Raw genomic sequence first — 12,392 nt, forward strand, 5'->3', positions numbered from 1 at the left:
GCGCCGATCTCAGACTGGGTGGCGTTCCCACCATTGTTCACTCTTTCCCACCATGTGGGTTGTCACCTGGGGGGAATGTAGTTGGTTCCCTCGTGGTCTGCGCAGTTGTCGGTCATTTTATGTACTGTAGTGAGCTGCTACAGTTCCCTTAGGGGTCAATTTCTGTTTTCCAACATTTTCTGTGGTCCAGTAATGGCCAGGTCCCAATGTCAACAGATTACAGAGGTACAACCTGTTATATAATAAAATGTCATATTCAGTTTGCGTGCAATTGACCTGGGTCTGCAACATGTGTCTTGACTTTAAAGGCATTATTAAGCAATAAAGGCAAAATTGGCTAAAATGAACCCAGAAATTAAAATGAACAGTAGTAGATGCACATTGGCAGACATTAAGGAGATTTGTCATTGGTGTCAACAAATATATTCTGAGACTGGGTAGGGCATGTAGTGGCAGCATCATATAATTCAAAAGCCAGAGGTGTAGCTATATTAATCAATAAAAATGTACCAATCAAAATAGAGAAGGAAATAATAGATCCAGGAGGGAGATATGTAATGATAAAGTGTCAGATATATTCAGAATTCTGGAATTTGGTCAATATATATGCACCTAATGAAGAGGATCAAAAGTTTATGTAAAATTTTTTTTGAAGATTGTAGATACGCAGGGAATATATCGATAGGAGGAGATTTTAACCTTAATTTGGACCCAAAGGTGGATAAAACTGGACAGAAACCTTGCAAAAAGAACAAAGTAGCCAAATTTATTGTTAAATCAATGCAGGAAATGCAACTTTTGGATATATGGAGGAGGCAACACCCAAAGGAGAAGGAATACTCATATTATTCGAGTAGACATAAAACATACTCAAGGATTGACCTGTTCCTGTTGTCAGCCCATATCCAAGGGAAAGTTAGGAAAACGGAATATAAAGCTAGATTGTTATCTGATCATTCACCCCTGTTATTAGCAATAGAACTGGAGGACATCCCACCAAGAACATATAGATGGAGATTAAACTCCATGCTACTTAAAAGACAGGAATTTAGAGAATTTATTGAGCACCAAATTAAAATGTACTTTGAAATAAATACGGAATCAGTGAAAGACCAATTTATATTATGTGATGCAATGAAAGCCTTCATTAGAGGGCAGATAATAAGTTATGTAACGAAGATGAAAAAGGACTACAATTGGGAAATAGAACAGTTGGAAAGGGAAATAGTAAGTACAGAAAAAGAACTAGCAACAAGGGAAGATACAACAAAAAAAATGGTGGACAAAAAAAATAAAATACGAAACATTACAAATGTATAAGGTGGAGAAAAACATAATGAAAATAAAGCAAAAGTATTACGAGCTAGGAGAAAAAAACGCACAAAATACTAGCCTGGCAACTTAAAACAGAACAAGCTAAAAGAACTGTATTGGCATCAAGGAAAACAGACAAACAAATTACATATAACCCAAAAGAGATCAATTAAAACTTTAAGGAATTCTACAAGCAATTATACCGAACTGAGAAGACAAAATAGATGAGTTTTTAGCTAAAATTGAACTACCGAAATTGCAAGAAGAGGAGCAAAACAAATTGATAAAACCATTTGAAATAGAGGAAATACAGGATATATTAAAAAAGCTACCGAACAATAAAACGCCCAGAGAAGATGGACTCCCAATAGAAATCTATGAAACATTTAAAGAGTTATTAATTCCTCCTCTCCTGGAAGTAATGAACCAGATAGAAGAAACATAAAACTTGCCAGATTCATGTAAAACAGCAATAATTACAGTAATACCAAAGACTGGGAAAGATCCACTAACACCAGCATCACATAGACCAATATCTCTACTTAATTCCGATTATAAGATAATAGCAAAACTATTAGCAAACAGATTGGCCGACTGTGTACGAAAAATAGTAAAACAAGATCAAACTGGATTTATTAAGAAAAGACGAACAACAGACAATGTCTGTAAGTTCATTAACTTAATCCATGCAGTACAAGGGAGATAAGATACCAACAGTGGCTGTTGCTTTAGATGCAGAGAAAGCCTTTGACAGGGTAGAATGGAATTATTTATTCCAAGTATTACAGTGGTTCAACCTACCAGAAAAATATATTAATTGGATTAAAGCATTATATAAGGGACCATTGGTGAAGGTGACAGTAAATGGATATGTATCGAACCAATTTCAATTAAGTAGGTCAACTAGGCAGGGATGTCCCCTATCTCCCTCACTGTTCGCTTTAGCAATAGAACCGTTGGCAGAACTGATAAGAACAGAAATTAAAATAAAAGGTATAAAAATAAAGGAGAAGGAATATAAAATCAGTTTATTTGCAGATGACATCATAGTATACTTAACAGAACCAGAATTATCAATAAAAGAACTACATAAGAAATTGAAGGAATATGGAGAAATATCGGGTACAAGATCAATGCAAATAAAAGTGAAGCGATGCCAATTAATAATCCGGATTACACAGAGTTTAAAAAAGAATCACCATTTAAATGGCAAACACAAGCAATCCGATACCTAGGTATTAGATTAGATAATAATTTAGGCCACCTATACAAATTAAATTATCAGCCATTAATGAAGAAATTACAGGATGACTTAGAATATAGGAAAGAATTGCTACTAACATTGATAGGGAGGGTAAATTGAATTAAAATGAATATCTTCCCAAGGATACAATACTTATTTCAATCATTACCAATTCCCTTAACAGAGAAATTCTTCAATGAACGAAAGAGAATAATAAGGAAATTCTTATGGAAAGGGAGGAAACCAAGGATAGCACTAGATAAATTAACAGAATGGTACAAACAAGGTGGTTTGCATCTACCAAACTTTAAAAATTATTATAGAGCAGCACAATTAAGGTATCTATCAGATTTTTTATCAAATAAGGGAAAAACCAGATTGGACCAAGATGAAATAGGGGAGAAGGTACCAGAACATATACTTTATAAGTGGGATGAAAATCAACTATCAAAATTATTATTGACGCAAAATCAACTAATCCCTTTCACAATAGATAACCTTACCTTTAGAGAATGGGAGAGAAAAGGAATTAAAAGAATAGAAAATTGTTTTTTGGGAAATAATTTATCATTTGAACAAATGAAGTACAAATATGGAATAACTCATGGTACAATGTTTGCATACCACCAACTGAAAACCTACTTAAAGAACAAATTGGGAAGCAGACTGAGATTACCAGAAGGAAGCAGCTTTGAATATGTGATTATAGAAACAACGATAATAAAAAGATTTATAACAAACATGTACATCAAGCTGCAAGAGAAGGAAAATGATGAAATAATCTATAAACCCAAACAGAAGTGGGAAAAAGATTTAAACATAAAGATAAAAAATGAAATATGGAAAAAGTTATGCTCTGGAACTATGAAAAATATAATAAACATGAAGTTACACATGATACAATATAATTGGGTACACTGGTTATATATCAAATCCCAAAAGTTAAATAAATGGGATCCTAACATTATCAGATAGATATTTTTGCTGTAAGAAGGAAATGGGAACAACTGTACATGCAATTGAGAAAGTACATGTGAGAAAGTGAAAAAGCTTTGGGAAGATCTAAATCAGGTATTAAATAAAATCACAAAAAGCAACATACCAAAAAATCAAAGACCTTCTTAATATAAGAAGTAAAGAATTAGGCATCAAACTGGATGAAGCACAAAAAAGATTTATTATGATAGCCTTAACTGTAGCAAAAAAATGTATAATGTCAACTTGGAAATCAGAAGAGAGCTTGAGAGTACAGCTATAGTACATGGAAATAAATAAATGTATTCCATTGGAAAAAATAACATATAATTTAAAAAAAGAAAGTCACATTATTTGAACAAATTTGGGAACCGTACATGGAACACAACAGAGAGGGCCTACCTCGGACCTCCACCCCTTAAAATGATAAAATGAGAGGACAAAATGACCTGACCCAGTGTGTAAAAGTAGATGACAGAATTTTCTTCTTTATTTTCATTGTGTGATGACATTGTTTAATGATATTGTTGTATATGTTGAACGTTTAATGGGTATGGAGGGGGGTGGGAAGGGGGGGCAGGGAAGGTAGGGGGGTAAAATGACACTGTATATTTAAGAGGGAAATGTTTGTGTATATTTTGATTGATATGGTTCATAGTGTGAAAAATAAAATTTAAAAAAGAACAAATATATTCTGCAGCCAAAAAAATCTTGAGAATCAGTCTGTGGCTAACGAATGAACATAAAGATAGTATCAAATTGAAGGATAGTTTTCTGTTGTATGCATTGTACTGTGTACATATGCACCAAAATTCTTATTTGCAGCTGAACAGGAGCTTGTTTAAAACAAACTATAATAGTAAACTTAAATGAAATATAAAGACAATAAAAATACAAGAGATATAATAAACATTAACAGTATTCCTCATGCAAATAGTGACTTACAATAGTGCAGGGAGTCCTTTTGTGCTGTTGGTGCGGTCTAGGATTAGTTTAAGGGAGGTTCAAGATTCTGATAGCTGTTGGAAAGAAACTTTTTGAATAAAGGTTGCATGTTTGGCAATCAACAAGAACATAATTAATTATTGTGCAGATTTGCATATTACTTTTGTATTGACCTGCCGCAGACCAATCTGGACATATTGGTTCAAATTATTTCCTCCGGTGCTCTCTGCTTCCATGGCTGTAACATTTCCAAAGAACTGTAATTATTTTTCGAATAATATTGCCCAGGAGAGGTCAGTGTTGTTTCCTTGAACAGGTTTTAGTTGCAGAAGAAATTTTCCAGTCTAAATGAGGAATGTTCCTTTTTTTGTAAGCAATATTAATCATCTATTAACATTTCAGAGAGCATTCTAAGTTGTTTGACTTTTTACTAAGGATGAATTCCTTTTTTAAAAAAAAATAGAATGTTCCTAAAAATAAAAATTGGAGGAAAGAATCAATTTGCGACTGATGCCCTTTTGGTTGGATGAAAATTGGTATAGTGGTATAGTTAGTTACCTATATGCATGGATTTTATATTCCTGGGTGATTCAGCATTGATTGAAATCTCTAGCATTCACACTTTTCTGTTTAGTGCCATAACTGATTGTGTAATTTATGTAGAAATTGATTCAGAATGTTTTAAATATAATTCATTGTCTGCTGTTACATATCTTTTACAAATGCAGGCAAAATGACATTGTGGAATGTTTTAAAATACCATTGCTCTAGTAAGTTTTCCTAAATTTTATACCTTGATGAAGGGCTTAAGCCTGAAATTTCATTTTTTTTAAATCTTTGCTATATAAAGGACACCGTTTGACCTGCTGAGTTTCTCTTGATTTGTGTTTTCACTTTTTCCTAAATTATTGTTAATTTTGTTTTTATTCAGCTGAGAGCCGTGTTCGTCCTCTAGTCCTGGTTGTGAAAAAGTGGGCACGTTACCATGGAATAAATGATGCTAGTCGTGGCACATTGAACAGCTACTCTTTAGTACTGATGGTATTGCACTATCTACAAAGTAAGTAAGTTTAATTGACATTATTAAACGGGAAAGTCTGCAGATGCTCAGATTGTAGTGCAGTACACAAAAGTGCTGGAGAAACTTAGCAGGTCACCAGATGGTATCAACACCAGTTTCCATTTCTGTCCCTCCCCATTTCTCTTTCCCTCTGTCTCCTTTCCTCTGGCTGTCTATCCCTTCTCCATTTGGAATGCTAGCCACAATCCCTATCCTTTGTCAGTACTTTTCTCTTCTGCCCTCCCACCCATATTCAATATATGAATACTTAGTAGCCTGTGCTCCTCCCCCTGCCCCATCGTCCCTCCTCTCTACTCCTTGTGATTTTATTCAGGTGCTTGCCTGAATTTTGCTCGTACCTTGATGAAGGTTGATGAATTTTGCTCGTACCTTGATGAAGGTTGTTCGTTATATACATTAATGATCTAGATGATGGGGTGGTGAATTGGATTAGTAAATATGCAGACGATACTAAGATAGGTGGAATAGTGGATAATGAAGAAGGTTTTCAAGGATTGCAGAGGGATTTGGGCTGCTTAGAAAAGTGGGCTGAAAAATGGCAGATGGAATTTAATGTTGATAAGTGTGAGGTGCTTCATTTTGGTAAGAAGAATCAGAACAGGACATACGTAGTAAATGGGAGAGCATTGATGAATACAGAAGAGCAGAAGGATTTAGGAGTAACGGTACATCATTCTCTGAAGTTAGAAACTCACGTGAATAGGGTGGTGAAGAAGGCTTTTGGTATGCTGGCCTTTATCAATCATTGCATGGAATATAGGAGTTGGGAAGTGATGTTGAGATTGTATAAGGCGTTGGTGCGGCCTAATTTAGAGTTCTGTGTGCAGTTCTCGTCGCCTAATTATAGGAAGGATATAAACAGAGTGGAGAGAGTGCAGAGAAGATTTACCAGAATGTTACCTGGTTTAAGCATCTCGAGTACAGGGAGAGATTGGGCAGATTAGGTCTTTATTCTTTGGAGCGTAGAAGGTTGAGAGGGGATTTGATAGAGGTATTTAAGATTATGAAAGGGATAGACAGAATGGATGTGGATAGACTATTTTCGTTAAGAGTAGGAGAAATTGAAACAAGAGGACATGAGTTAAGAGTTAAGGGGCAGAGGTTTAGAGGTAACATGAGGGGGAACTTCTTTACTCAGAGAGTGGTAGCGGTGTTGAATGAGCTTCCGGGAGAAATAGTGGCGACAGAGTCAATTTTATTATTTAAGAAAAAGCTGGACAGGTATATGGATGAGAAGAAGGTGGAGGGTTATGGTCATAGTGCAGGTAGGTGGGACTAGAGAGGAGTGTTTGGTTCGGTGCGGACTAGAAGGGCCTAATGGCCTGTTTCCGTGCTGTAATTGTTATGTTAAGGGCTCAGGCCTGAAATATGACCTTTTGGTTCCTATGGATGGTGCAGGACCTGCTCTGTTAAATTAATATTATAATCCTTTTCCAATATAACTCCATGAATTTCTGCATTTGTGTGTTTGGCTTGCCTTTTGTTGATGATTAGTTCTTAAAATTTTGATTCATCAGAAAGTTTTTTCCAATTTTAGTTGGCCTATATATTGCCTTCCATCAGATCCCTACCTCTAAGACAGTAAAAATACATTTTTAAGGAATATATTTGAAGTACCTATTAAATGATAAGGGCCTTGATGAGAAAACACCTGGATCATTGTGCCCACTTTGGTCTCCTTGCCTAAAATAGTGGAAATATTAGCCCTTGGCAGAATGTGGCAAAGATGTAGGTTGACAAAGGACACAGGTTGGTTCCTATTATTCCTTTGCAGCATAATCATCTGAGTTTCTTCAGCACTTTTGTGTATTGCACTACAATCACAGTGTCTGCAAACTTCCTATTTGACTCACTCAAAGCTATACCAGACTGGATCCTGTCATAAAAGGAAAATGGAGTCAATTAAGCCTCCTCTTTTCACATTGACTCATTGAAGTGCACAAAATTCATAGCAGGTGCAACAGGATTGGAGAGAGAATACTTCCTCTGATGAAGGAGTCTAGAACCAAAATACATTATATAAAATGAATATAAATAGTGAATCATTTAAAACTTAGATGAGAAATAGTTTCACTTGGAGGGTGGAGGATCTTTACAATTTTCTCTCCTAAATTCCATGCAGAACAGATTGTGAGACAGGAAAATAATTGAGGTAGAGGATCAGCCATTATCTTTTTAAATTGTGATGCAGACTTGAGAGATCAAATGTTGCCTTGCTGCTAAAGAAAAGGTTCCTAGATTTTAATCCTGTAATAATTTCCAGATCAGGATGGTGCAAATTCGGAGGGAAACCCTAGAGTTTGGTATTCCAATCCTCTTGTACAGCTCATATTGTCAGAATAGCCCAGGCTGGCTACCATAGGATTCCAACACCAGTTGAATCTGTTTCTCTCCACCACTTTACACTTTCTAAATGTTTTAAAAATTAAATTTAAATTTAGATATACAGCATGGGAACAAGCCTTTTTGGCCTGAGCTGTCCAATTACACCCAATTGACCTGCACCCAGCGGAAACCCATGCAGACATGGGGAGAACATACAAACTCCTTAAAGTGTGGGATTTGAACCCCAGGCCCGATCGCTAGCGCTGCAATATTGTTGCGCTTCTCGTGCTGCCCCACTGCGCGGACTACTCCTTCTGTGGAAAATAGATACAAGATTTAAAGTACATATTTGGTAAATTCATTAAAGTTTTCATTTTATTAATCCTTGGGAGAATATTTTGCTGCTAATTCTAATATAGTCAAATATAAATGTTACTTCGTTTCCATTTTTGGCATTACAATTCACTGATAAAACTGACTTGTGAATAATATCTAGCAGTTTCATAGGTGCATAAATAAATATGAAGTATAATATGGACATTTTTAAAAATCAATTAAAAAAAAATATTTCCTGCAGCACTTCTGAGATTTCACCATTTAATATACAACTAAAATCGTGTTTTGGTTGTAACTTGTTTTTCCATTTTTTTTTTTTCTTTGCTTTTAAGCTTTACCTGAACCTGTCATTCCATCTCTCCAGAAGGATTATCCAGTAAGTACCATTCTTTGTATTGATTAGGATGTTTTAGCGTAAGAAAAGTTTGACTACTGTATTCTGATCCAAAGGTAGTTTTAACTTAAATGTAACACAAAGGGATTTGATGTCCACGTACACACAAATTACAAATGTACTGGTGCATTAAATAGCACATTCTACCTTCCCTCTAGAATTCATATTTGTACCAAACCTATCCTTGGTGAGGGGCAGAGTGGTCATGACCAAACCAAAATTGAGAGCAAGTCCCCTTAATGCACAAAGGAAATTGTATTTTTTTTTAAAAAGCCTCCTAAATCTTTTATTTTTTAATTAGGATTATAGTCTAAGATAGTGAGAAGTATCTAATCACTTTTTAAGATATGAGCTATTATGGAATTATTTTTAAGAAAAAATGTTTAAGCTTTAGGTTTATTTATTTGTCACACCTGGCACAATGAGAAGAGTTCATCTGTGAGCAGTCCAACAGAACAACTTTAAAATTCATACAGCTGTATACAGGAAAAAGAACAAAAGCACAATGACAGATTATAAACTTACAATGTAAAGAAAGGATCAATTAATCCAAAACAAGGGCACCATGATAGGCGTTCATTCTGGAGCCTGATGGCTGTCTTTAAGCCAGTTGATGCATGAACTCACGCTTTTGTGTCTTTTCCCTGATGGGAGGAGGGACAAGAGAGTGTATCAGTGGTATGATAAGTCCTTGGCTATGTTGGATCTCTTCTAGGCAGTGGGAGATGTTGATGGAGTTCACAGATGGATGGAAGTTGTGTTCTAAGCTACATTTACCACTTTCAGAAACTTCTACCCTTGAGCAGAGCAGCTGTCATTTACCACACTGTGATGGATCCAGCAAGTTTACTTTTGATGGTACACCTGTAGAGCTTGTTCGGGGACATGATGAACTAACTTGATCTTCTCAGAAAGTAGTGGCATTGGTGTGCTTTCTAGATCATAGTGTCACTGTGGTTGGTCCAAATCGGGTCATTGGAAAATTTACTCCTTAAAAAAGTTGAAGTTATGCACTTGATCCATGTCAGTGCCATTGATGTGGACGGGGCTGTTGTCTCTGCTCCTTCGGAAGTCTTTAAACATCCCTTTTGTCTTATTAATGTTTAGAAAGAGTTTGTCATGTACAAAAGTTAAAAGACCTGTCATTCTCCTTGAATATACATAAATGACAGATGAAAAAGTAGGTGGGTGGGTTAGTAAATATGCAGATAATAATGGAGTTGTGGACAGTGTAGAACATTAATAAAGAATACAACAGGACATAAATCTGTTACTGTTATGAGCAGAAAAATGGCAGATGGAGTTTAATCTTGGCAAGCTTATGGTGCTACGCTTTGGGAAGTCAAGTATAAGGCGAATGTATAGAGTTAATAGTAGATCAAAAGAATTGATGTGCAGAGGGATATGGAGTGTAGTCCATCACTCCTTGAAAGTGGCCATGCAAGTTGATAGGATGGCAAAGAAGATGTATGCTATGCTTTGCTTCATTGGGCAGGGCATAGAGTATAAAAGTAAGGAGGTCCTGTTGGAGCTGTATAAAACTTTTAAGCCATACTTGGAATATTGTATGTAATTCTGGCTGCCACCTTGCTGGGAGAATGTTGAGGCTTTAGAATTTTACCAGGATATTGCCTGGATTTGACTTTGTGTAATGCGAGAGATTAGATAAACTTGATATTTTTTCTGGCATGTAGAAGGCTGAGGGGAGACCTGATAGAGGTGTTAATAGATAATCAACAGTCAGAATCTTTTCTCCAGGACAATTGTAACATTTAAAAGGCTTCTGGTGAGATTCATGAGCATGAAGGGGTTAGAGTTGTCTATCAAGTGCAAGCAGCAGTTTTTTTTTGGCATCAAGTTTGGCACAGACACATGGACTGAAGATTTTGTTCCTGTACTGTATTCTGTGTCTTTGATCTATCTCCTTTAAACTTCTCTACTCTATTATGGAGCCACAGGAGCTGGGCAAGGAATGTTTTTTTACTGTAGAGGTCAGGGAAGTAGGGAATTCAGGTAAGAAAATTCAATTGATACCATGAAACATATACATTACAAAATGAAGTGCTGGCAACTTAAATCACCAAGGCTTGATTAAGTGCATCCAAGAGCATTCTGGGAGGCTAGGGAAGAAATTGCTCAGACCCTGACAGAGATCATTTGTTTCATGATTAGACATGGGTGAAGTAACTGAAGTTTGGAGGGTAGCTAATTCTGTATCTTATTTAAGAGGGAGGCAAGGGCAGTCCAGGAGCTACAGCCAGTGAACATAACATCGATGGTGGGATAATTGCTCGAGGGGACTCTGAGGGACTGATTCAGGATGGTTAGCATGGGTTTGTGTATGGGCAATTGACTTAATTTTAATTGAGATTTTTATTTTGAAGAGGTGACCAAGAGAATTGATGAAGTCTTGGTGATAAACATTGTAGATTGGCCCAGAATGTGACCAAGGATAAGCTAAGCAATTGACACATAGTTGGCTTGATGATAGGAATCAGAGGGTAGTAGTGGAGGGATGGTTCTCAGATTGAGACATGACCAGCGCTTTGCTGCAGTGACCAGTGCTGGATTCCCTATTATTTGTAGAACCTTTTTTTTGTTGTTGTTGCCTGGTCTGTATTGTATACCTCTCCCATCCATGTCCCTGTCCAATTTCTTAAAATGTTAAAATTGAACCCTCATTCACACTTCAGCTGGCAGCTCGTTCCAAACTCCCACCTTCTCTGTGTGAAGAAGTTCCCCCTCATGTTTTCCCCCTAAACGTTTCTCCTTTCACTCTTGACCCATGTTCTCTGGTTTGTATCTCACTCCCCTCAGTGGACAAAGCCTATCTACATTTACTCTGTCTACCCCCCTCATAATTTTAAATACCTCTATCAAATCTCCCCTCATTCTTCTACACTCCAGGGAATAGCGTCCTTACCTGTTTAACCTTTCCTTGTAACTCAGTTCCTAAAGTCTAGGCAACATCCTAGTAAATCTTCTGTGCACTCTTTCTATCTTCCTGATATTTGACCTGTAGTTAGATGTCCAAAACTACACACAATACTCCAAATTTGGTCTCACCAATGTCTTGTACAGTTTTACCATTACATCCCAACTCCTGTACTTAATATTTTGATTCATGAAGTCCAATATGGCAAAAGCTCTCTTTACAACCCTACCCACCTCTTACACCACTTTCAGGGAATTATGTACAGGTTTCTGTCACTATCCGAAAGTAGAGCGTTCCTATGAAACCTTTCATAAGCCGAAATGGTGTAAAGTGAAGAAGCAATTACCCTTAATTTATATAGGAAAAGTTTTTGACTGTTCCCATACCCATAAAATAACCTACTAAATCATACAACGTAACACATAAAACCTAAAATAACACTAACATATAGTAAAAGTAGGAATTATATGATAAATATGCAGCCTATATAAAGTAGAAATAATGTATCTACAGTGTAGTTTCACTTACCAAAATTGGGAAGACATTGAGCACAATGGATGGCTGAGAGGTGGCGGTGGTGATGATGGCATGTTAGGCTGAGTCAATGGAGGTTGGTGTGGTGGAAGGCACAAGAGAGTGAGGAAGAGGGTCATTTACTGTTTAACATGAGGGCAGGCAGGTCACTAACGTCTACACTACCTTCTTCTGTCTGTGCCTCGATGTCAAAAGTCTGAGTGTAGTTCCTGGGAAGGAGCTTGGTGGTGCCACTCTTGCTGCTCGGGATGTGCGCTGCCTCTATAATGGCTCACTACAAAACAAATGCTGAATGCTCTTTTCGCTTTTT

At 36.6% G+C, this 12,392-nt stretch overlaps 1 protein-coding gene across 5 annotated transcripts in view; it reads left to right on the forward strand.

Moving 5' to 3' along the window:
• Positions 1-12,392, forward strand: part of tent2 (terminal nucleotidyltransferase 2) — a 115,191-nt gene that overhangs the window by 72,346 nt on the left and 30,453 nt on the right. For all 5 annotated transcript variants that reach the window (XR_011357758.1, XR_011357763.1, XR_011357769.1 and 2 more), the window contains 2 exons: positions 5,409-5,537; positions 8,552-8,595. Coding sequence is in view for 2 of the 5 variants with exons in the window: in XM_069938458.1 (XP_069794559.1) it covers positions 5,409-5,537; positions 8,552-8,595 (173 nt within the window). In the remaining 3 variants the exon portion in view is untranslated. The remainder of the gene's footprint in view (positions 1-5,408; positions 5,538-8,551; positions 8,596-12,392) is intronic.

Source organism: Narcine bancroftii, chromosome 1 (genome assembly GCF_036971445.1).
Source record: "Narcine bancroftii isolate sNarBan1 chromosome 1, sNarBan1.hap1, whole genome shotgun sequence".
Lineage (NCBI taxonomy): Eukaryota > Metazoa > Chordata > Chondrichthyes > Torpediniformes > Narcinidae > Narcine > Narcine bancroftii.